This window comes from Corythoichthys intestinalis, chromosome 6 (assembly GCF_030265065.1).
Source record: "Corythoichthys intestinalis isolate RoL2023-P3 chromosome 6, ASM3026506v1, whole genome shotgun sequence".
In the NCBI taxonomy this organism is placed as follows: Eukaryota; Metazoa; Chordata; class Actinopteri; order Syngnathiformes; family Syngnathidae; genus Corythoichthys; species Corythoichthys intestinalis.
In genome coordinates, this window is record NC_080400.1 from 25,421,071 (window position 1) to 25,447,875 (window position 26,805).

A 26,805-nucleotide genomic window follows, 5' to 3' on the forward strand; every position below is an offset into this window, starting at 1 on the left:
GAGTGGGAACCTCTTGGTACCTGACGATACGATACGATTTGCGATACAAAGCTCATGGTAACAATGATCTGACGATACAACGAAAATCATTCTAGGATATTCTACAAACAACGAATAAACCGAAGAAAAAAAAAAGTTTCTGCTGTGAATTGGAATGAGTTTGTCATTAGTAAACGTCCAATCCATTTGAACGTCTATGGCCGGTAGTGGCAGCCAATGCCAGGCAATGAGGTAATTTTTGGGCCATTTAAGGTCTTTTAGCTGTTCATTTTCAGTTACTTCCTGTTGATTTTGGGGTATTTTATGGGTCTCCTCCTGTTTATTTTGAGTTACAGAACAGGAAATGAACTGGGAATCACCCAAATGAATAGGCAGTGACTTAAACTCAACAGAAAATGACCTGTAAATGCCCTAAAATGAACAGCAATTGACCTGTAAATGCCCTGAAAACTGGACAGAATGACTGTGAATGCTCTGGTTTCGAATGAATGAACGTTCCCTGTCTAAATGGATTGGGCGTGTTGCACCGTCAATGCAGCCTTAGAGCTAACTGAGGGGTAGTTTACATGGCGATTCTGCGACACAAAGACACAATGACTGAGTAGCGGACTCGCCTCGCGTGCATATGGTGTCGGCGAAGACTGAAGGCGAAGATGAAAAATTCTGAATCCTGCCTCCAAAGTGGAAGAATCCGATTGAGGGGGGCTTCCTTGGCATGCATATCAGAGGCTCCCGCGGCGCGAGACTGCGCCATTAACGTCAGCACTCGTACACGTCACATTGGGCGTGCGCAGCGGTGCTACTAAAAATTAAAAACAGCAAATATGGCGGAATGAAGGCTTTAATTAGCTGTTTTGATAATATTTTTAAATTAAATATGTTGAGTGTTTCAATTTTTGTGCCTTTTTGAACAAAAGAAAAATGCCATTGCTTCGAGTGGGCGGGCATAGTTTTTTCCGGGCTGAGGGAGCTTGGTGGGGTTAAAGTGCATCATTCTCTGTCGCCCTGTAAATCTGCACTGTCCCCTTGGGCCTGGCATGAATACTACATCGTTTTCATGTGGAATTGCGACATTGTTCGAATGTAGGCGCAAATGCAAATTTGAAATTTTTCGTATTCTCGGAGAGTCACCATGTAAACGGCCCCTGAGACACTATTATGGTGGAAGGTTTTGCAACTTGTTGGTTCACTTGAATTTTTTTAGACATTGACATCTTTTCAAAACGATATATCAATTCTTGGCAGAGATATTGATAACCTTTTGGGATACAAAGTATCACGATACATCACCATTTCGATATTTTTTTCACACCCCTAATGCACAATTCGTTTACTTTGTCAGTCATGTTGGTTATTATTATGTAAGCTCTTTGCCATTTCAAGACATACAGCACAGACGATGAGTTGTCCCGTTTGCATTTCCTGTACGTCAGTGTTTTATAGTCTTCTTCCTGTCTGACTGAGAGCCCACTTCCTGCATATGAGAGGGGGCAGTAAATGGATGGCACCTCTGATACGTGGCTTCTTCAAGGAGGGAGATGAAAGGATGAAATTGAGGGCAGGAAAAAAAATGGAGATGACAGGAGAGACGGCTCAGCGGAGAAGGGGGGCATCAAAGAGTGCCATAAAGACGCTCTTTGTGCTAGATTATTGATGTTTTTACACGCGGCGGCAATTTCTCAGCATAGACTTAACTTTTTTTTATATGCTAAGAATGAATCTATTTTATCCTTGTGGTTTTTGTAGGCCTGCGCCTCCCCACCCGCTTCCTCGAAGCTGCTCTCCCCCGCCCCCGATGCTGAGTGCCCCAGTGGCTAGACATTCCTGCCTAATAGGGCTGCTTAATGAGGAGTGGGTTGCATTGGAGGGATTTTTAGTAAGGGGGAAACACTTCAGAAATGGTGGGAAAATGGAACATAGCTGTAGTTGCCACAAAGTGTGAACCCTACGGTTAATTTACACTAGTGTCTGTGACTGTACTTTCTTCCTTTAACCTGACTCTGTCTGCAACGCTAGGAAACTCCAGGAAAGCCAAGACTCCATGTCGTCACGGTTGGAGGAAGCCGAGCACAAGGCGCAGTCCCTCCAGACAGGTAATGCACCTCGAAGAAACTTTGAAATTCAACGTCGAATCACATATAATAACTTGCTCGTCATTGTTTTTGCAGCACTTGAAACAACTCAGGCCGAGCTCTTTGATCTGAAGACGAAATACGATGAGGAATCCTCAGCAAAGTACGTGTCTATTCCTCCTCCTGTTCCCCAACTCCCCCCTCCAAAGTCTGTTACTGACATAATCATCCTGTTCAGTGCACCTCTTTGCCTGGAAACTCCCTCTGCTCTCAGAACAGCTGGATTGTCTCCCACAAGGCTCAGCCGGCCTCCAAATCCCAGCATTACCCCGTAAATACTGACAGGGACCGTGATGCGTTGTGCAGCTACAGCAAGCACAGCATTTCCTTGTCGTGTATTTATGTCAAAGTGCTCCCCAGCATGCATAGCAATCCCAAATTTAGTGAACCATTATCTAGAGGGGAGGGGCGGGGGTTGCGGCGAGCACAGATGTGAACACAAAATATTTAAATCAGTTAGAATTTGGCATGGTGATCAAAAACTGGATTTATTGAATGCGTGTGATTTTAATTTCATCATCTCATGTCCTCAATCCTGTCCTTTTAGATCATTTTGAAAATCATGTACTTTCATAAAGAGGGGTGAATGAGTTTGAAGGGTAATGACATTACACTACAATACATAACATGCATGCCTGTTACTCCATTTAAAGAGCATCCAAACACTTAAAAATGACTTTAAAAAACTGACATTGAGAAAAATTGTACTGAAGTTGCTGCACTATTAAAACCAAACTTCCTGTTAGTCAAGCTAACTAAAGATTTTAAGTAGCGTTAACTCAAAATTCGAAGTTTTTATTTTGAGTATTTTGAACTCATTTGATCATGTCACCAATGTGAACTTGATGAACGCCTTATAGGGCACTCATTTGCTACCAATGACTGCGCTAGACGTCAAATCCATTTTAACTAGGACGGTTGGCAGCAACTCCATGGGTCGCTTCCTGTAGATTTTCGTCATATTACTTTTCAGGTCACTTCCAGGTTAACGCGTTGGCCGCTATTGATTCCGCTAGACGTCTAATCCATTATTCATTTTGCCACCCCTCCACCACCCCAGTCGAAACTGATTAGACGTCTAGTGCCGCCAATGGCACCGTAAGAGGGGCATGAACAGCCAGTCATCCCACATTTAATTAATTGGGCGTTTAACATTGTCAACGGCAAGCAATGAGTTAAATTCTATGAATTTTAATGAGGGGGGAAAAAAGATTTTTTTTTACTTAAAATATGGAGTTCAAACTACTTAAACTGAAGTCCAGGTTAAAAGAAATAATTTTTTTTGGTTTGTTTTTTTAGTCACAGCTTGAAAAATGCAAGTGAAATGATCCATCTTTCCATCCATCATCTACCACTTAATCCGGGGTCAGGTCGCGGAGCATTTTTAGCAGGGAAGCCCAGACCTCTCCCTCCCCAACCACTTCAACCATCTACTCCGGCGGGATCCCAAGGCGTTCCCAGGCCAGCCGAGAGACAGTAGCCACGTTTACATGCTGACTTTTATTCATACCGATTCAAATCATTCCGAATGGAAATTTCAGATAAGCTGTTTACATGTCACTTCATCTATTCCGATCCAGCGTTTACATGTGACTGCCTTTATTCCGAAAGGACGTTTGACAACTGCCGTCCGACATGCGCAGATTAATCAAAACAAAGCGTCACGTTGCAAAACATGGAGATCGATCGTCGGAGTGCTGCTGTTTTAACTTTAACCCACTTGTTGTGTTTGTGGGGTCGTATCCGCTTCTGCTGTTTTGCTCTTTTGCCTTGTAGTAGCCGGTTTTCCACCGGTGTCTAATCTGGTCAACGCTCCGGTCTATTCCGGCTTCGTGTAACCTCTCGTGAACTTTTTTAAATAGTTCACTGTTCCTCGTTTTACGCCCGTCTAAGCGAGCAATTATATTCAATTCTTTTAAAGTGTGAATTAAATACAATCTTTCCGCCGGACTCCAATTAGGTGCGCTGTGCTTGGAAGCCATGTTGCAAGTGACGTTACTTACGTCACAAAGTGACGTCACCACGTCAGTACGGAGCATGTGCAGAAAGAACGCAACCAGACACCATTCCGCTTCCCTGTTTACATGATATAATTTTAGTTCTAATCGGTTTGGGAAAAGGAATATTCCACCCCTGTGAATCGGAATGAAATTCCATTCGGTTTGGGCCTGTTCATTCCGAATGAGGTGTTTATATGGAACACATTTATTCGGTGTAAAACAAATATTTTGATTGTAATTGGAATATTTGGCTCCATGTAAACGTGCCATTTGTCTCTCCACCGTGTCCTGGGTCGTCCCCAGAGCCTCCCGCCGGTGAGACATGCCCGGAACGCCTCTCCAGGGAGGCTTCCAGGAGGCATTTGAACCAGATACCCGAGCCACCTCAACTGGCTTCTCTCAACACGAAGGTCCCTCCTAAATGACTGCACTTCTCACCCTATCTCTTAAGAGACAACCTGCACAACTGGCTCCTCTAAACGCGGAGGTCCCTCCCGGATACCTGAGCTTCTCACCCTATTTCTTAAGGGAGAGCCTGGACACCCTGCAGAGGAAACTCATTTCGGCCGCTTGTATCTGGGATCTTGTTGTTGACCCACAGCTCGTGACTATAGTTGAAGATAGAAACGTAGATCGACTGGTAAATCGAGAGCGTCGCCTTATGGCTCAGCTCCCTTCTTCACCCCTACGGATCGGTGCAGTCCCCATCCCTGCTGACGCTGCACCGATCCGCCTGTTGATTTACCGCTCCCTCCTACCCTCACTCGTGAACAAGACCCCAAGATACTTGAACTCCTCCACTTGGAGCAGGATCTCAGCCCCGACCAGGAGAGGGCACGCCACCCTTTTCCGACTAAGGACCATGATCTCGAATTTGGAGGTGCTGAACTTCATCCCGAACGCTTTACACTCTGTTGCAAAACGCTCTAGTGAGAGCAAGTTGAATTAGTTGACTTGAAATATGAAGTTTAGAGCCAGTTTTACCTTGGTGTACATGACCATAAAAATGGCACAGGAGTCTTATTGGTATCAATCAAAGAAATACAGTGATGTCTCGTCATGGACAAGAGTTGAGATATATTGGCGTACCTTACCCATTCCTTCAAGCAAACCTCTGTATATTCAAAACACATCTGGACACACGTCTCAAGCGCTGTTCTCCATGTGTCCGAGAATCATTTGTAAAACAAAATAAAAAACCCCAGCTTGTGATTCATAGAGGTTGTGACTGATGAGGGACCTGTGAGATCAGGTAGCTCCTATACTTGAGAAGCGACAATCCATCAGTATCGATCTTTCGGGCTGTGCTGAAGATGAAAACAGAAGCTTTTGCTTGTCAGCACTCTACTGTGTGAAGTGCCACTTTGACATTCACACTCCCGCGGTCCCTCGGGTGAGAAAGTGGAAGTGACCATTTAGTACATCTGACAGCATAAACGGTCATCAGAATTATTAAATTAAAAAGGAATTACCCATTTTATTCTTTCCAAGATAACCTACAAACTCATTGTTTATGAATCCTCCAATTGGATAAAAAATTGCAGATTATCAACTTGGCTTTTCAGGGTTTTTTCTTTCCCTCATCCACCTTGGCCCAAATTCACCTCGTCTGTCCATTAAGAGAGTTGTTCAATTGACTGGCTGTTACAAACAGATCGATCCAACTTCCTTCATCCGCGCACTATTTTTTTCCCTCTACTTCTCCCTCAGTCAAACACGATCTTTTATCTGTTTATGAGAGGAAAGTCCACAGGAAGATTGCACAGTGCAATGGCGCCAATCAATACCTTCTATAGACGATCTGCGGTCGCCCCTTTGCATTTTCCTTCGCCTGAAGACAAATTGCCCTCTTTCTCTCATTTCTTTACACTTTCAGTCCTTCTTTTGCTTCTTTTATGGGGTAAGAAAACACATTTTGTGTGGAAGGCCCCATTTGCTTGCATCGGATAATAAACACATGCCGGCCCACATCCCTGCACACGCTCATGTACACATTCAAACACACACACGCGCTCGCTCACTCACTCGTGAGCCTGAGGCAGTCAGGGTCCTTGACTATGTGGCGTGCTGTGATCTGAAATTTTAATGCAACGCTTTAAAGCACACACAAACCCTCTCTAACCCTGCACCCTCCCAGTCCTTGGAGTCCTTCCCCCCCGTTTACTGCTTGGCTGAGCAAATCGCCAGTGTTTGGCTGAACACAACTTTTAACCCTTTGACTGATTCACAGTTTGGCACCGCAAAAATGTGTACATACGTGCGCGTTTTCACACAAGCGGCCGTATCCCTATGCACGTTTGCACAGACTTGATCTGAACTTGCCGCTAAGGAGGCCATTGCGTGACAAATCTCCCATCCTCTTGGTGCATTTTGGTAATCTGCCTTTTAAAGCGCACGCACACACACACGTTGTGAGAATTTGTTCGATGTTGCAATGCCAGGGAGTGTGTGAACTCCAGCGGGAAGCAGCCCTGCAAATGTAGAGTAGCCCCCTCTCTGTGTTAGCTCTTTGAGGGTCTGCTTGGCCGCATTTTACCCGTTTAGTCACTATTAAAGATTAATGATATATTGATCCACGGCCCTGCATGGTGCTGCATGTGTTTCAGTGTGCGTGTGTGCAGTGGTTTTATCTGTTCATAAAGGCTTGAGGGTCCATTTGAGGAGGAACAAAATTGTAGGTGATTAGGGAGCACTTTGTACATATTTCCTGTTTGCATATCAAATACATAGACACATTATTGAGTGGGCTAAAAGGTACACACACTGTCGCACTCTCTCAACTAGCTTCCTTTTAAGCCTGCTTGAAATCCCTAAGGTAACGTGCTGTGAAAAAGCAATGTGGAGAAGGCGAAGGAAAGAAAAGGCAATGGAGTGATGAAAGCTGGAAGGCAAAAAAAGGAGGGGAAAAGTAAGTCAGGGTCTGGAGGCTACAGCAAGGAAAAAGGGATCAGAGTGTGATAGAGGAGGGAAATGAAAATCTAAATCGGGGAATATCCTGCTGGCACTGAGGACAAGGGGCTGGAGGAAAGGAGAGTAGCAGACATACAGTAGGGTGGAAGACACAGAGATGGAAATGGTGGAAGTACAGTAAAAGCTTAAAGGCTCTGGGCTTCTCAGTGCTCCAGTACTGATGTCACTGGGTGCATCCAAAATGCTACAAAAGTTCATGTTTGATGTTAGTGTTGCATTTTGACTGTGCTCCATAGCTCCTCCGTGTGGTTGCTATGTCTGTAGTGGTTCGTCTTTCATAAATCTGGATACCTTCACTCATTGGCTGTCATAAATGGCAATATATGTCAGCTCTAGGAATATCCTAATCACATATTTTGGCACATGAGTCAAAGCCACCTGATTTTGATGATCTACAGATTCTGAACCCCAATCCAATATTATTGGATAGATTTCATTGATGATAAAATATAAAATTATTTCTTTGGACAATTATACGACATTTGCAGAAAGTACAAAGTCTGCACGATTTGATTCGATTTAAGGGCCTTGGGAACCATTTAATACATGAGTATGTAGCATAATTTCCATGCTACAGAGTGCACTTGACGAGAAGCTGCACCGCCCAAATTTCACAAAATTAAAGAATAAATAAATAAATACTTACAAGTCGCACTCGAATATAAGCCGGAGTTGTCCATCTTAATATTGAGAGATGTTGCACAGAAATATTTAATTGATCAAAAATCTCACGTGATCGCATCAAGTATCTTTAGTCAGATCCATTATAACTGGACTGCCATTAATTGCAGCCAATGAGTTCACAAGACCACCTGTCATTTTCAACATTTTGGCTGCCAGCACACGTAGCTCACGGATGGTCGCGCCTCTTCCTGCGCCCGCCTGACCGAGCGTCAGAATACGCAGAAAATCCTTTCCCTGTGATCTGCTTTGGCCCTCAGCCTCTAGCTTTGCCTTTATAATTCCCAAATAAAGCCAAATCCAAAGGTTATTTAAGAAGACTTTGTGCATCTGTACTTTGATTAAATGATCACATTTGGAGCGGACGCTCTGGGTGTATTTGGGTTGCATTACGATATCCATAAACGCTCTCCATTACAAGCTTTTCTGGCTTGTCGGCTCTCTGACCTCACATTTGTGCGTGTGATAACGCGCAGGCCGCTTGTGCGCGCACACACTATAGCTTAAGACAGGATAAAAGCTGGTGAGGTAGTGTACTATTATGTTGCCTAAATGCACACTAGATCCTTTTACTCTCAGGGAAAGAATAAAAGTGGAAAGTGAAAAGCTCTCATCTGACTTTTTTTTTTTTATATGCGTTGCCTTTGGCACATTGCTGACCTAATATCATCTGTGTCTGTTTTGTTAAACACATTCAAATCAGTAGTATGAACGCCTATGGGATATAACACTGTTTCTCATAGTGTGACACACAAATACAAAAGCTGCGTGACTCTGATTTTGCTATCAAAAGATGCCAGCACATAATGGTTGTATGGCATTTCTTGTATTTATTTATTTATTACCTATATTTTTTGCTAATACTTCTTTATACACTGCAGTAGAGGCGTGCAAAATTTCCGATTCTTAGATTATTTGCGATGCGGCTGTGGAAGATTCAAGAACGATTCACAAACATCCAAATTCCGATTATTGAATTATACCAGGTAAAGCGGAAATAAAACACAGTCAGCGCAGTCTTCAGGACACAATGAGGAACGGACTGAGAGTAAATATCATGTTCAACTCATTCAACTCATACCGCTATATATATATATTAAAAAAAAAAAAAAAACCTGACTGCGACCGTCAGCCGCTACAAACAGCGCCCAGTTGCTAGTTGCTACAAACATACGACAACATACGGCTATGGTAGATATCACACATATCTAGAACTAGACGTGAAATGACAGACGAACGGCTGTGTTAGATCATATACCAAGAACTAGATGCAAAATGACAGACTTTCCCGCGCTACTAAACAGGCGCCATCTTAAAGCAGTAGACTTCTCTAGAAGGCTCTGTTGTAGCGAACCTAATTATTTTTTTATCTTAAAAAAAAAAATTGGAAAAATCTTGACTTGAATCTATCTTTAAATGATGAAACAGTTTTAAAACTTTCACGTTGAAAGTAGACAGAAGGGAAATTATGGCATAACGGGAGCAATTTTAACAACTTTAACGATTGATTCACAACATTAAATTAACCGAATGTAGTTTAAAGCTGCCGATACAGAATGGGGACTTGAGTATTTTATTTACTGTTTTTAACGGTTAACTTGATACTGAAATAGTGGTTTGTTTAGCCTGAGAGGATTTTTGAACAATTTTGGAACTATTGTACAAAAAATTAAAAGCATGGGGGGGGGGGGGGGTGCATCAATAATCGAATCGGAGCCTCTGAATCGTAATTCAATCATTAGGTGCCCAAAGATTCCCACCTCTACTCTGCAGTCTTTATGCAGTATAAGCAGTTGGATCATGGTCTGATATATAGAATCAAACCCAATAAAAATTCATGTAATGACTTTCCTTATAACTGGTTAGTATCTACAATTGAAAACGATCGACATCCAATTCCTTTAAACTGGGAGGACCGGCTAAGAATGCGGATCTTTTAGTGCCGTTGACTGTGCTAAATGTCTAATCCATTTGGACTGGGAGGGTCAAATCAACATATGTATGAATGAACGCCCCTCCTAGTGAAAATGAATTGGACGTCTAGTGCTGTCAATGGCAGTCAATGAGTTGAGCTAGATGATCTTAGCACCCCTTAAAATGTCAAATAAATGATTAATTTAATCATGTGAGTAACATCTATTGGTATTTCCTTATGTACTGTAAACTCAGTTTGTGCCAAAGAGATAATTGTGGTCATTTCATTTTTGCGATAATATGCCCCGGTGCACTCCAGCCCTGTGGTATAGCATGCATAGATGGTTACATTTTCATGACTTTGTTAACAAGAAAAATATGTACGACTATTTCAAATGCAAAACCCCCGTAAAATAGAGCTACACCTATCGCTATCACGGCATTGTTCAATGAATAAGCTTGTGCCGGTATGATAACCTTAAGCCAAAATTTCACGGTATCACGGTATTGCAACTCTAAAATGAGTTACTTTGAGATATCTAAGTTTTTTAAAAACTTTTTTCCGTTGAACAGGTTATTTTTAGTTTTCAAAACATATTAGCAAATTGGAACTTAAGTACAATGTTAAGTTAAAATAAATGTAAAAAAATACAACAAAAAATAACTGAAATGTTCTAATTAAAAAGCTTGTGCCGGTATTATAACCTTAAGCCAAAATTTCAGGGTATCATGGTATTGAAACTCTAAAATGTGTTACTTTGAGATATATGGGTTTAAAAAAAAAAATCAGTTGAACAGGATTTTTAGTTTTCAAAACATATTAGCAAATTGGAACATACAGTAAGTACAATGTTAAGTTAAAATAAATGTAAAAAAAAAATACAACAAAAAATAACTGAAATGTTCTAATTAAAATTACACTAAATGCAATCCTTAGGTGAGCCTAAACCCACAGCCACAGCTCAACATTATTACCATCAGAACAAAACAGTTTGAATTATTTTCGTATCATGTTTACATTATGCACACACTCTTTCTTAACACGGACAGTTGCCTGAGAGAAAAAAAACACGTTTTACCACCACTAGACACACTAAACACGCTGGAATTAGCTCCCGTAGCTGGTGGGAAACGTTCATGACTGTGTTTACTAACATTTAATTTTGTTTAAATGCGAAATCATATTGGAGGTATTGCCTCCTCGGCAGCCACCCTCCGCAAACATGTTTTACATGTGGGTTGGCCCTCCTCCTCTAACCCGCGGCCCTCTGTGACTTTTCTGTAGCCGAAGTATTCCCATACTAGCGATTTTGTTTTCTTCGATGGAGGAAAAAACGTTCAGGAGTTTCACCTCCTCCAGCCATGGTGTAGCACAGCTGACTCACTGACACTGAGCAACAACCGGTGGGGGAGGTTTGAGCCTTGCAGCTGCAAGTGAAGGGATTTCTTCCTTCATTTTTGGGACATAATAAAAAACCTATGTACTACAATAGGGACGGTATGACGGAAAATGTTTGGAATTTTGAAACTGACGGTATACCTTGAAACCGGTAATCTGCATGTCTCCAGCAGAACTAATCTACCCCAGTGAAAAAATGATTTTAGTTTTGCCAAAATTCACATATTTTACTTCAGCCAAGCCAATTACATGACGGTACGTGTTTGTGACATCACAAATGTGAACTAAAGTTCCCTCAAGCAGCAAAAAAAAACAGTGTTTATCTCTCAGACTCAGTTTCCACACCCTGTCATACAGATGATTGTTACAGATGCGGGCAACTGACCAAAGATGAATACACGATTGACGTTTTCACACATACATTTAGAGAAACGGGCGGTCGTAGTTCATTTGAACTTTTTACACCACATCTGGTGTATTTAAATTAACCATTTCAATATATGGATATTTAGGCTAGTCAGTTTTTCTGCCTTTAGAACCTCTTGTCAATTATTAGAGAAGCTTATCAAACATTTTTTTGTCCAAGTTAACAATAAAGCATCAGCATTAGGGACATCCTGCTGTCTGACCTCTGACAAGTGAGAGGTGAATCATGGCCTCCATGCAGACCATTAGTCTGACACAATCACACAGCTTCATAGCAGATTAGTCTGCTGTATTAGGATTTAGAGCTCTATTAATGTAATCCCTCTGTTTTAGTGTGGCTGAGGTTTTAGGGGGGCTTACATGTGCGCATAGAAACACACGCTTAACTACATGCATGCACGTACACATACAAGCTGCTCGGGTTATGAAGTTCGCAATCAGTGGATTAAGGTGAAATTTAGACCCTAGTTTAATGGACACTGCTCTAGCATTGCATAGGGCTTGCATGTAAATGTGAGTTTCCTGGCACGTAATGAGTTGTTTTCTCATTTGGAATCGTCTGTGTTTTCTGTGTTTGTTTATCGTTCGTCCTATTTATCATGTGATATCCGCTGTTGTGGTTTGGCTGGGTAGTAATCGAATGTTTTTCTCAGGGCTGACGAGATTGAGATGGTGATGACAGACCTTGAGCGAGCCAATCAGGTAAACACAATGACCCTCAAAAGATTCAGATAGCAATTATTTCATGGTTTATTGTGTTCTGGATAAGTAACACAATTATTTATCTACCTCTTATTTACCACAATAATCTTTACAGGTGTTTGATCCATGAATGAAACAATAAATGCCATTATTTCATCGAATTGCCAATTTAACTCTTTATAGAGCACCCATTTAACTCATTGACTACCATTGACAGAGCTAGACATCCAATTCATTGGGACTGAGAGTGACACATGAGCTTTTACTGTCAATCCTAGTTTAAATGAATTGGAGGGCTGTCGTTGTCTACGGATGGCAATGAGTTCAATGCTATGAAATGAAAACATTTTTAAAAATTCACTTTTGAGTGTTGTTTGGGGCCATAACCAGAGTGTGTTTCTGTTTTATCCATTTTAATTTTATGAATTTTGTTTTTATTCACATTTAATTAATTTATAATTCTATTTATTCATAAAGTGTTTTGGGGGGTCATGCAGGCCATACTCGTATACCAAAATTTAACATTGTAGCCTACATGACCCAACTGTTCACATTTGGTAAGTTTTTTAAATGACCAAAAATAGTAACTACAGTGGAATGAAAAAGTATCGGAACCTTTTGGAATTTCTCACATTTCTGCATAAAATCACCATCAAATGTGATCTGATCTTTGTCAAAACCACACAGATGAAAATACAGTGTCTGCTTTAACTAAAACCCCCCAACATTTATAGGTTGTCATATTTTAATGAGGATAGCATGAAAACAATGACAGAAGGGGGAAAGATAAGTAAGTGAACCCTCTGCTTAAGGAGACATAGAGCAATTGAAATCATTTTTTACCAAACATTTTTAAGTCAGGTGTGTGCCCAATCACTGATGAGTGGTTTAAAGCTGCCCTGCCCACTATAAGAGAAACATTGTCTGAGGTGCATCATGGCTCATTCAAAAGAGCTGTCTGAAGACCTGCGATCAAGGAAAGGTGGGAAAGGATACAAAACCATCTCTAAAAGTCTGGATGTTAATCAATTGACAGTCAGAGAAGTTGTCTACAAATGGAGAAGAGTTTGGCACTGTGGCTTCTCTCCCAATGAGTGGCTGTCCACCAACGATGACGCCAAGAGTTCAGCACAGAATACTCAGAGAGGTAAAAAAGAAACCCTAGAGTGTCTGCGACAGACTTACAGAAATCACTGGCACAGTCAAATATCTCTCTGCACTCATCAACTATATTTAAAACTATGGCCAAGAATAGTGTTCATGGGAGGATTCCACGGAAGAAGCCACTGCTGTCTAAAAACATTGTTGCCTGTTTAATGTTCGCAAAAAGGAACACCGAACAGAAGTTTTGGCAAAATATTTTGTGGACTGATGAAACCAAAGCTGAATTGTTTGGGAGTAAAACACAACATCATGTGTGAAGGAAAAATGGAACAGCTCACCAATATCAACACCTCATCCCCACTGTGAAGCATGGTGGAAGGAGCATCATGATTTGGGGCTGTTTCACTGCCTCGGGGCCTGGACAACTTTCAATCATTAATGGAAGAATGAATTCAAAAGTTTATCAGGATGTTTTGCAGGAAAACCTGAGGCAGTCTGTCTGACAGTTGAAACTAAAAAGAGGACGGATGCTGCAACAAGACAATGATCAAAAACACAGAAGTAAATCAACTTCAGAATTGTTTCAGAAGACCAAAATACACGTTCTGGAGTGGCCAAGTCAAAGTCCAGACTTGAACCCCATTCAGATGCTGTGGCATGACCTAAATACAGCGATTCATGTCAGACATCCCAGGAATCTGACTGAACTACAGCAGTTTTGGAGAGAAGAATGGGCCAAGATTAGTCCTGATCAATGTGCCAGACTGATCTGCAGCTAGAGGAAGCGTCTGGTTGAAGTTATTGCTGCGAAAGGGGGGGTGCCACAAAATATTAAATGTGATGATTCACATACTTATTTTTCCCCCTTCTGTCATTGTTTGCATACTATCCTCATTAAAATATGAAAACCTATAAATAATTGGGTGGTTTTAGTTAAAGCAGACACCGTTTTTTCATCTGTGTCATTTTGACAAAGATCACATTTGATGGTGATTATATGCAGAAATGTGGGAAATTCCAAAAGTTCAGATACTTTAAAATTTTTTTTAATACCGCTGCATAAAAGGTTAAACAGTTCAGCTTGACATCATTTCTCATATAATATTTGGACCACTCCAAAAACATTTAGAATTAAAAATATAATTCAGATAGCATTAGTTTCATGATCATTTTTCACTCAAAGCTATTTTTTCCAAGTGTAATTAAAAATATAATTTGAACATAATAGGTCAGCAGAATTCAACAACTGCTATAACCCTATTATGAATACATTAACTCAAGGTGTAGTGTTACAGTGGGGCAAATAAGTATTTAGTCAGCAATTGTGCAAGTTCTCCTACTTGAAAAGATTAGAGAGGCCTGTAATTGTCAACATGGGTAAACCTCAACCAGGAGAGACAGATGTGTGTGTGTGTGTGTGTGGGGGGGGGGCAGAAAATAACATTGTTTGATTTTTAAAGAATTAATTTTCAAATTAGAGTGGAAAATAAGTATTTGGTCACTTACAAACAAGCAAGATTTCTGGCTGTCAAAGAGGTCTAACTTCTAACGAGGTCTAACGAGGCTCCTTTCGTTACCTGTATTAATGGCACCTGTTTTAACTCATAATCGGTATAAAAGACACCTGTCCACAATCTCAGTCAGTCACACTCCAAACTCCAACCAAAGAGCTGTCGAAGGACACCATACACAAAATTTAGAACTGCACCAGGCTGGGAAGACTGAATCTGCAATAGGTAAAACACTTGGTGTAAAGAAAATAAACTGTGGGAGCAATTATTAGAAAATGGAAGACATACAAGACCACTGATAATCTCCCTCAATCCGGGGCTCCATGCAAGATCTCACCCCTTGGTGTCAAAATGATAACAAGAACGGTGAGCAAAAATCCCAGAACCACACAGGGGGACCTAGTGAATGACCTACGGAGAGCTGGGACCACAGTAACAAAGGCTACTATCAGTAATACAATGTGCCGCCATCGACTCAAATCCTGCACTGCCAGACATGACCCCCTGCTGAAGAAAGTACACATCCAGGCCCGTCTGCGGTTCGCTAGAGAGCATTTGGATGATCCGGAGGACTGGGAGAATGCGTTATGGTCAGATGAAACCAAAATAGAACTTTTTGGTAGAAGCACTGGTTCTCGTGTTTGGAGGAGAAAGAATACTGAATTGCATCCGAAGAACACCATACCCCCTGTGAAGCATGGGGGTGGAAACATCATTCTTTGGGGCTGTTTTTCTGCAGAGGGACCAGGATGACTGATCTCTGTAAAGGAAAGAATGAATGGGGCCATGTATCGAGAGATTTTGAGTGAAAATCTCCTTCCATCAGCAAGGGCATTGAAGATGAGACGTGGCTGGTTCTCTCAGCATGACAATGATCCCAAACACACAGCCAGGTCACCAAAGGAGTGGCTTCGTAAGAAGCATTTCAAGGTCCTGGAGTGGCCTAGCCAGTCTCCAGATCTCAACCCCATAGAAAATCTGTGGTGGGAGTTGAAAGTCTGTGTTGCCCAAAGACAGCCCCAAAACATCACTGCTCTAGAGGAGATCTGCATGGAGGAATGGGCCAAAATACCAGCAACTGTGTGTAAAAAGCTTGTGAAGAGTTACAGAAAACGTTTGGCCTCCGTTATTGCCAACAAAGGGTACATAGTATTGAGATGAACTTTTGGTATTGACCAAATACTTATTTTCCACCATGATTTGCAAATAAATTCTTTAAAAATCAAACACTGTGATTTTCTGTTTTTCCCCCCCCCCCCACATTCTGTCTCTCATGGTTGAGGTTTACCCATGTTGACAATTACAGGCCTCTCTAATATTTTCAAGTGGGAGAACTTGCACAATTAGTGCTTGACTAAATACTTATTTGCCCCACTGTATCTATTGATTCTCATTCTTTGTTTCTAAATGCACCTTCATATTTCTCTTAGCAGCACAAAAGCATGAACATGTTTCTTACCAGGCTATATTTATTTTGTGAAGGCTCTTGTTTGTTTTTAATTTATTACAATGCCACTAACCCCATCCAGCTAAAACAGGCCCCTTAGCACGCCCTCTGCCCTTGTGCTGTAAATATTCCCGTGGTATCTGTTAATGTCATTGTTGTTAACTTTCATTATTAGCCCAGGAGTCTGATTTGTGGCTAAAGGGTTAGCATGGGCATGTAATGTTAATATTAGCCTAAAGGTTAGCACTCACGATGATAATGCCACACGCACGCACACACACACGCACACACACCCACACGCACTATTCACACTTCTGATTTGAGGTTTACAGACGATGACAGCATGGCCTCCAGCTCAGCCACAGACTTTTTATACGCTTTTATATGGAGAAAATGGAAAACAGCCCTTTGCTCTGGCGACGAGGCAGTCCGGCTCCCCGCCCTGTCAATAGCGGCTTCTCAATGTGGTTGCAATTAGAACGCCGTGGAATCGACTGCCTGTAACTGCTAATGATGGCGTGTTTACCCCTTGGTACTGATGATTCCCGACTGGAGCATGGCAGTTTGGCCGTAAAAACAGGCAGCGGGTGTCATCTCAATTTTCCGAGCCGATGTAATATTTCATTTTATTGAACCCAAGGAAGAAAAAAAACACATGCCTCCGTGGGCTTTAGATGTGTTTATGCCAAAAGGAATACAGCTTTGTCGCCAAACTGACATATTGAAATCTGCTGAATTTGATGAATGAAGTTGAATTCTGTTGATTTGTGCTGGGATAAAAAAAATGTTGGTAAATTGTTACATCAACAACATTAGCTCCGCTGACACCACCCTCCATGAAATTGTAGCCCCGGGCCATATTATGTTAAGTTAGTGGCTTGCCAGTGTCGTGCAACGTCAGTCGGCTCTCTCTCAGTCCACACGTGTTTCAAGTTTTTCCAGTGTTTCTCGGGGCTAGCGGGAAAACCGAGAGGGTTTGTGGAAATGTGTACACAAAGGAGAACATAACACATTAATTCAGATTTGAACTGCATAAACATGAAATTAATCGTGTTTGACTGTAAGAACTGCGTCTTTTCTTCTCCTCCTTGCAGCGAGCTGAGGTGGCGCAAAGAGAGGCTGAGTCACTGCGGGAGCAGCTGTCCTTGAGTAACCAATCCCAGCAGGCCGGCAGCCCGACCGACAAGGCCGACCCCGACACGGTAACGCCCTTTCGCCGCTGCGCTGATTTACGGCACGGCTGACAGAGACGTATTGAAGAGCTAAAGATCAGCCCGGCCCTTTTACTTCTGAGGTGGTCATCAGATCGTAGCGGCTGCTAATTGATTACTATTGTCATCGGTCTCCAAGGTCATTGACTAAATGAGCAAAAGGACTGTTTGAGGAGTTGCCTGCCTCATTACTGCTTCTGTAAATAGTGTCTGAGAGCTGCTCAGCTGTAGCACGCAAAGACCTTGGCTTTACAGCGCACAGCTTGCTTAGATGTCTGATAATCCCAAATAGCAAAGATCTGACACATGTACAGTAGATCAGAGGTGGCTCTGCAGTTTTAAAAAATGTATATGTATGACTAATCATTACTAAAATATGGAAAAATGAAAGAAGAGAGTATATTCTTTAGAGACTCTATTTTTACCGGGAGGACTGGCAGTGAATGATCACTTCCAGTCAAAATGGAATGGTCATCTGTTGCTGTCAATGGCAGCGAATGAGTGAACGTAATTTTTGGTGTACAAATTGCTACTTTTGTCCCTCACTTTGAACCCTGCGACTTACAGTCCACTGCGGCTAATTTATGGAATTTTACAGGCTCGTGAGCATCATGACTTCCGGTGTAAATATGCCATAATACAATGTGGACACTTACGTCTTATGGTCCGTGCGGTTTATTAACGAAAACCCTGTTGCACAGATGGGCCATTTGGGTTTATCTTTAACTTATTTAAAATCCGACCACCCTAGTCATGTAAATTCTTGGATCCACGGATAGAACAAAACTAATTGAATTATTTTCCATAATAAGCACGTGCGTATGACTCGTATCATGATTACATTATACACACACTCGCTTTCGCAACAAAAACAGTTGCCTGAGAGAGAAAAACGCGTTTTACCACCACGAGACACACTCTCGTAGCTGTTGGGAAACCTTCATGACAGTGTTTACTTGTCTTTAATTTTGTATGAATGTGAAATCAAATTGGAGGTATTGCCTCCTCGGCAGCCACCCTCTGCAAACATACTTTACATGTCGCGTGGCCCTCCTCCTCTAAGCCGCGGCCGTCTGCAACTTTTCTGTAGCCGAACTATGCCCATACCAGCAATTTCGTTTTCTTCGGTGGGGGAAAGCATTCAGGAGTTTCACCTCCTCCAGCTATCTTGTAGCACAGCTGACTCACTGACACTGAGCAACAATCTGTGGGGGAGGGTTGAGCCTTGCAGCACCAAGTAAGGGATTTCTCCACGCATTTTTGGGACATAAAAAATAGCTAATACCTTAGGGCCGGTATGACGGAAAATTTTTGCAGTTTTCACACCACGGTATACCTTGAAACCGGTAATCTGCACATGCCTAATTGAAACCCCTCTTGATGTTTTAGTTTTTATACATTTTGTAAATTTGTTTAACTAGTAGGTCGCTATTGTTGTTGACGTCACATGGGTATGCTGCCAGGCTTCCAGAGTATGACTCGAACTACATCAACATGTCTTCTGTTCGACCCTTTCAATTTGAACCCAAGAGGAACATTAATGAGCATGACAGGACTGTCGATATTTCACAAAGCGAGCAACAAAAGCAAAATGAACGAAAGACGAAATTAGACGAGACGAGAGTAGGAAAACAAAAAACGGTGTTCTGCCAAAATGTGCTAAACCGGCGAAACGACCTACAAGAGGTGAATTTGACCCCTAAAGTACCATCATGCTCTTTCAGCTTGTTTTGTTTAGATGCATACAGACAAAGCATGCTAAAGATGCCTTAAGAAAATACTTAAATGTAGTAATATCAAATAAGGGTGGTTTGAATATGTTACGTCACTAATGTGGTCAACAGATCAACAATCTGCTTTAAAGCTACCACAAGAAAAAACAATGCTTAAAAGTATGAGAGGGAAACACATGCAACAAGTATTTTGAGGCAATGAGAAGGTAATAAAAGACTCAATAAAACCACAAATAGTAGGTACTCGCCACTTTTAACCGATGTGCACCTGTGTTGGACGTCTCGCCGCGTAGAAGGAATTGGAGTAACCCGGTAGTGTTCGTCTACTGACAGTGACAATCTACGTCATCACCCTGAGCCCCCATTGCGCGCATAGAACATGGCGCCCTCTGTAGGTCAAAACATGTACTCTTAATTTTCAGACTAAGCTGTTACTTTTTTCCTTAATTTTGAATCCTGCGATTTATAGTCCAGTGCAGTCCAGTCCAGTTATTTCTTGATTTATTTGGGTTAATAGGTAACACTTTATTTGACAGCGGTCGCATAAGACTGTCATATGACCATCATAATTATGACTGTATGATTATATCTTCTGAAGACGATACAAAAGAAAGCCCGCAAACAGTTTGCTGAAGACATGTCAACAAAGCACATGGATTACTGGAACCATGTCCTATGGTCTAATGAGACGGGCGGGCTTTCTTGTGTACAGTCTTCAGAAGAGGCTTCCTCCTGGGGTGACAGCCATGCACACCAAATTGATGTAGAGTGCGGCGTATTGTTTGAGCAGTAACAGGCTGCCCCCCCCACCTTTTAAATTTCTGCAGCAATGCTGACAGCACTCCTGTAACAAGTCACATGACATTTTGGAGGGAAAATGACAAACATTACTCAATTGGACATTCAGGGATGTACGTTTTTTTCAAAGGGGTGTACTCACTTTTGTTGCCTGGGGTTCAGATATTAATGGCTATATTTTGAGTGGAAAATTAATTCTATTATATAAGATGCACACAGACTACTTTTCATTCTGTCAAAGTGTCATTTTGTCTGTGTTGTCCCATGAAAAGATATACTAAAATATCTGCAGAAACGCGAGGGGTGTACTCACTTTTGTGATACACTACATCTGTGGCGCTGCAATGCATGTGAGGAGGCATGTTGGACAACAACAGTGTTGACAGCAGGTGGCAGCAGAGGTTGACTGTCTCCCCCAAGGGAACAGTGATGGCCAAATGAAGCTTTTTGACGTAATGAAGCTTTGCAGCCAATTGGTTCAAAGCTTTATGGTGGTTCATTTGGTCTTATGGCAGTTGTATGATACTGCCGTCAAATAAAGTGTTACCGGTTAATATCTTTTGGTGTAAGTATCCTATAATACAGTGAGGACAACTGCGGCTTATAGTCCATTGCGGCTTATCTATGAACAAATGCTGTTTTCATGCCAAATTTGATGGGTGGCGGCTTATAGTCAGGTATGCCTTACAGTCTGAAAATTACCGTACTAAATATTATAGGTTTTTAAGTCAATGGCCTGTAAGTCTTTAAGTCCCAGGTTCCCTTTAATGAGCTCTCCCCCTTTTGCCTTAAGACCACCTAACACTATAAGAAGTTGCCATAAGTGACTTAACATTTGCACAGTGTGCATTTTTCTGCCACTGGTTTTACAGTGAGACAAAAATTGGAATTGCAGTTGCAACGGCCAATAAAAAATTGGCCGTGTCCTACCAACATGAGGTTAGAACACAAGAAGTATACAAACTCTGCGTGTTAGGAGTGGGAACCTCTTGGTACCTCACGATACGATACGATTTGCGATACAAAGCTCACGATAACGATGATCTGACGATACAGCGATACAACGATTTGCGATACATTGGTCAGGAAATTATTCTAGGATATTGTACAAAAAAACTACTGTAAGTTCCTGAATATAACGCACACTTTTTCCCCCCAAATTTACTCGTAAAATCATGGGTGCGCGTTATTCACGGGTACGGAGACAGAAAAAATTCATCATGATCCATGTTCCAATGTAAGCATGGACCAGCACAATATTACCTAATTCGAACGACAGTGATATAATAATCAAGTTTCATGTCGTAAATAATTGTTTTCATATTTTTCCATCTAATAAAATTAAAATATTTTTTTGTACTATTCGTTTCTTATTTACCGGTCCATTTTTCTTACCTTATCGTTGTAACATACCGACACTTGGCGATGTTGTCTTGAAGAGAACGTATACCGCGATTCGTTTCGTATAAATGTTGCCCGGAGGGCGAGCTAAGACAGGAGTCTGAGGAAGAGTGTCGAACCACTGAGCCAAGCCGCGTTGTTTTATTTACATTGAAACTCACAAAGTAACAACATACGTCTTGCACGCAAATCGCGGGACATTTGTTTACTTCCGGCTGTTCCCTTAACTAAACTCTTCCCCCCGGGAACAACACAACTTGCCAACATAAGTTACGCTGGTGAATTCTGTTAAAACTCGCTACAACTCCTTACTTTGTGAAAATTATTATCGTATACTGTGAGATTTTTTACCACAGAAAATTAATATTCTATTTTTTAAAAAATGGACGAAAGGATTCAAAAATGCTGCAACCGCTTACTTTATCAAAGTTGGAGACACGAGAATCATATTTATTGGTGCTAAAATTAGGGTGCGCTTTATACACGGGTACAGGAATTTTCCCTAGACTTTACAGGTAAAGTTGGGGTGCGCGTTATACACGGGTGTGCGTTATATTCAGGAAATTACGGTAATAAACAGAAAAACAAGCTTCTGCTGTGAATTGGAATGAGATTATCACTAGTGGACGTCCAATCCATTTGAATTGGGAGGGTGGCAGCGAATGAACGAATTCATTCGCTGCCATCCCTCCCATTTCAAACGGATTGAACGTCTATGGCCGTCAGTGGCAGGCATGCCAGGCAATGAGTAATTTTGGGCCATTTAAGGTTTACCTGTTGATTTTCAGTTACTTCCTGTTGATTTTGGGGTATTTTATGGGTCACTTGCTGTTTATTTTGCGTTACAGAACAGAACCGAAATGAAAAGCAAGTGACCTGTAAATGCCCCTAAATCGGACCGAATGACAGTGAATGCTCTGGTTTTGAATGAACGAACGTGCCCAGTCTAAATGGATTGGGCGTCAAGCATCGTCAATGGCAGCCTTTTTTATTCATTTTTTAATTTTTTTTATTTGACACCTTTTTAAAACGATATCTTGATTCTTAACCTTTTGGGATACAAAGTATCACGATATGTCACCATTTCGATATTTTGTCACACCCCTACTGCGTGTTAAGCAAGGTCCAGCCAGCCGCAGCTGAAGCCACGTCAGTAGTTTTTACAGTAATATCCATATTGTTATGGTTCTGTTTGAAGGAGCAGCCTGCGGAGGTGGCATCATCGCACTCGAGTCTGGAAGTGGAGCTCAGGGCCAAAGAAAGAGAGAGCGCACAACTGGTGGAGGACGTCCAGAGACTGCAGGCCAGCCTGACCAAACTCCGAGAGACCACCAGCACCCAGATAACACAGCTGGAGCAGCAGCTCAGCAGCAAAACTGCCGTTCTCAAGGTACGCAGCAGACAGTTCGCTTGGATTTGTAGGGAAGAGTTCTTCGTTTCTAATATTGGACTTGCTGTGTTCGTCTCAGCACTTTTTAAGTTCTTTGTCATCCCCAGGAACTCGAGGAGAAACTTGAGAAGCAAGCAGACTACGAGGAGGTGAAGAAGGAGTTGGGGTAAGGAGCTTGAAAACAATTTATCACATGCGGTTGATGTCAGTGAGGCGGAACAAAAGCATGTCCTCATTTCAAGGCGAGGCTTGTATGTCTGAAGCCTGATATTGTTTCTGCGCTGCTCTGCCCTCAAAGAGACCGCAATATGTTGTGAAAATTGTTCATTTTGTTGTCGTCGTTTGTAGCTTTCCAATACGTTTTGTCTCTCTCCTCAGTATTCTCAAGTCTGTGGAGTTTGGAACATCAGAGTCCATGCAGGTAAATTGTCTCCTAATGACATGACTCCCTTGGTCCTTGTTCCATAATTGGGACATGGAATTATTTGATAATTGGACACATATAGTAATTATGAACTTTTCAATTGGGAATGAGTTTTTTATGTTCCTCTTTCATTATCAGGATTCATCCAAACCTCTGGAGGTACTGTTGCTGGAGAGGAACCGTAGTCTTCAGTCGGAGAGCGCCGCACTGCGCATAGCCAACGCCGAGCTCAGTGGTAAGTGTAGAAAGGTGGCTACTAGTTACTGCGGTAAGGCTGTGCAGGTGCAGAGATGCGTGAAAGTACGTCTTTTTCCTCTGAGAATGCTTAACAAATTTTGTTAGAAAATATGCCCTATAGATTATTCTCTGTTGAGCCCACGCACAAAGCAAAAACATCTTCAGCGAGTAAATTCACCAGTAGGTCAACTTAAAGAGCAATAAAGTTGCACAACACCAAAAATGAGGACACCATACTATGCCCCCCTTCTTTGCATCAGGACCACCGCAACAGTGTTTATGGGTTTGAAATGTCATAGCTTTAGGCTTGAATAGCTGAGTAGCTCTGAATTGATTAACATTCACAGTAAGGGGAGCCTACTGTCTCGCTCAATCATGTTAAGTCTCAATGGTTATGCATTTGAATAATATTACTCGCTGCGCCCATCATCAAGATAGATTCTTGTAGTTAGAAGATCAGGGGCGGAAGGGGGAACTTTTCTTTTTTTTCCTATTTGTTTTGATGAATGTGAAAATTCAGTCTGTTTGACCTTCACTGTGAGTGTGAGGACCCACAACATACCATTTGTATTCTGTTCAGCAATAAATATTGTTTGCAGACATTTTCCCCTGGATATATTTAGTAAACAAAGGACTTTTTACTGCATCTGCAATGGGACAATGAGGTGGTGTTAAGGATGACTGTTATGGCATGGAGGAGGACATGTCTGCTTTTGTCCACTGCGCTCAAGAACACGAAGAACTGTCAATTGTTTGTGCTGATTTTTTTCCCTTCCAGGCTGTGACTTACAAGAAAGGTTGAAATCACAAATGCATGGGCATTTTGTCTGGGGGGGTTGGCAAAAAAGGAAAAGACTAATTCGGAAACGACTAGATTAAGTTAATTTCGTGTTTTTGGCTGCTTCTGGAACCCCTTTTTTGTTGACTCCCCCCATAATGCATGGTGTGTTTGACCTTTCTTGTAGGGCCAGCCGGGCGGAAAGGGACAGAAGAGACGACACCCAAGGAGGAAACCAGCGACCCCTCTTCTTCGCCCCCTCCCTCTCTTCCTTCCTCCTCGCAGCCTTCCCTGTCTCGCACTCACACGGATGCCCTCAACACTGCCACCACCACCACCAGCAGCAGCAGCGGGGAAACGCATCCTTTCACTCCCACGGGCATTGGACAGGACTTCTACTCACCGGTTTTCCCGCTTGTTGGTGGGAAGATGGCTTTGAACTCTTTGATCCAGAGGCAGCTGCTGCAGACCTTCTACTCCAAAGCCTTGCAGGAGTCGTCTGGGATACCCAGTGGGGCCCTGCTGTTCACTCCTTTCACCCCGACTCTCAGCTCCATCCCTACCTCCACGCCCGGATGCGGGTCCGCCGCCATCCCTCTAGCGGCCAGCAGCCCTCAGCCGCCCCCGGCCAGCCCGGATATGGCTCCCGTTAATGGCAGCAGCACGGCTGGCAGCGCGCCCTCTCCGTCCCCGAGCCACTCCGACGCCAACACTGGAAGTGTTTTGGACGGCGAGGACATGGACACGGCGGAGATCGCCCGGCAGGTGAAAGAGCAGCTGATCAAACACAACATCGGTCAGCGCGTGTTCGGCCACTACGTGCTAGGACTCTCCCAGGGCTCGGTCAGCGAAATCCTTGCCCGACCGAAACCCTGGAACAAGCTCACCATCCGCGGCAAGGAGCCCTTCCACAAGATGAGGCAGTTCCTGGCCGACGAGCAGAACATTCTGGCGCTGCGAAGCATCCAGGGACGACAACGAGGTGAGCTCGAACATCTTTCCGTGGGTCTGCGCTAGGCATGTGCCGATAACCGTTTGAAGGAATAACGATGTTTAAAAAGTATCGGATACCGTGAAAACCGAAGTAAATGAGCTGGTCCGCGGTTCAGATAGCGGCAAAGGAGGATTTTAACAATAGACAAGCAAATTGGATGCTGTCGTTTTCGCTTTTGGTTGTATGTATTTTAAATGAGCATTTTTTTGTGAGTGTATGTCCTATCACTTTAAAGCTTGAACAATGAAAAGCTTGTTCATTCCATTTCAAAGTTGCAGTATACAAAGCATTTCTTCCAGTGGTCAGCTGAAAAAATATTTTTTGGGGTTCCCAGATTAATCTTGTACAGTTTGATAAAAATTTAGTGCTCGAAATATTTGTCTTCACTCTTGTGTTTGCCAAAAGTATCCCCCTGGTTAATGTTCATCAAACATTGGCAAATTTTCCACAATCAGAAGAATGTTCTGGATTATCACGTTTAGGCACGCAATCACAATGCTTATCCATGCTTTGTCACTGGTTATTGAGACATACATGTTTTTGCATTCCGTTACAATAGTTCAAAATTCTGTATGAGCTGGGACTGTCTGTAGCATTTCACCGGACGGCATATTCGCCTCTCAATAACGCTGCGTCACTACTTTGCCCCTTTCTGACCAAGAAGGACCAAATACAGTGGGATGAAAAAGTATCTGAACCTTTTGGAATTTCTCATATATCCTCATAAAATCACCATCACATCTGATCTGATCTTTGTCAAAAGCACACAAATGTAAAAAGAGTGTCTGCTTTAACTAAAACCACCCAAACATTTATAGGTTTTCATATTTTAATGAGGATAGCATGCAAACAATGACAGAAGGGGGATAAATATAAGTAAGTGAACTCACTGTGTTAGGAGACTTAAAGAGCAATCCAAACTAATTTTTACCAAACAATTTAAGTCAGGTGTGTGCCCAGTCACTGATGAGTGGTTTAAAGCTGTCCTGCCCACTGTAAAACACACACCTGGTAAGAATTGTCTCGATGAGAGGCATTGTCTGACGTGCATCATGGCTCGGTCAAAAGATCTGTCTGAAGAACTGCAATCAAAGATTGTTGATTTGTATAAAGCTGGGAAAGGATACAATACCATCTCTAAAAGTCTGGATGTTCATTATTCGACAGTCAGAGAAGTTGTCTACAAATAGAGTTTGGCACTGTTTCTTCTCTCCCAAGGAGTGGCTGCCCACCAAAGATGACACCAAGAGTTCAGCGCACAATCCAATATCTCTGTGCACACATCAACTCTATGTAAAACTATGGCCAGGAATGATGTTCGTGTGAGGACTCCATGGAGGGAGCCACTGCTTTCTTAAAAAAAAAAAAAAAAAGATTTGTTGCTCGTTTAATGTTCGCAGAAAGGCCCTTAGACACTTATCAGAAGTTTTGGCAAAATATTTTGTGGACTGATGAAACCAAAGTTTAATTGTTTGGGAGTGACACACGTCATGTGTGGAGTTAAAATGGAACAGCTCACCAACATTAACACCTCATCCCCACCGTGAAGCATG

The 26,805-nt window shown here is 42.2% G+C and overlaps 1 protein-coding gene across 5 annotated transcripts in view; it reads left to right on the forward strand.

The window, feature by feature from the left end:
* Positions 1-26,805, forward strand: part of cux1b (cut-like homeobox 1b) — a 166,726-nt gene that overhangs the window by 85,574 nt on the left and 54,347 nt on the right. For 3 of the 5 annotated variants that reach the window (XM_057839479.1, XM_057839482.1, XM_057839483.1), the window contains exons 7-15: positions 2,017-2,093; positions 2,169-2,235; positions 12,176-12,224; positions 17,381-17,488; positions 22,628-22,819; positions 22,927-22,985; positions 23,198-23,240; positions 23,382-23,478; positions 24,446-25,240. In XM_057839479.1, coding sequence (XP_057695462.1) covers positions 2,017-2,093; positions 2,169-2,235; positions 12,176-12,224; positions 17,381-17,488; positions 22,628-22,819; positions 22,927-22,985; positions 23,198-23,240; positions 23,382-23,478; positions 24,446-25,240 — 1,487 coding nt within the window. The remainder of the gene's footprint in view (positions 1-2,016; positions 2,094-2,168; positions 2,236-12,175; positions 12,225-17,380; positions 17,489-22,627; positions 22,820-22,926; positions 22,986-23,197; positions 23,241-23,381; positions 23,479-24,445; positions 25,241-26,805) is intronic. The other 2 variants (XM_057839480.1, XM_057839484.1) reach the window with 2 other exon arrangements.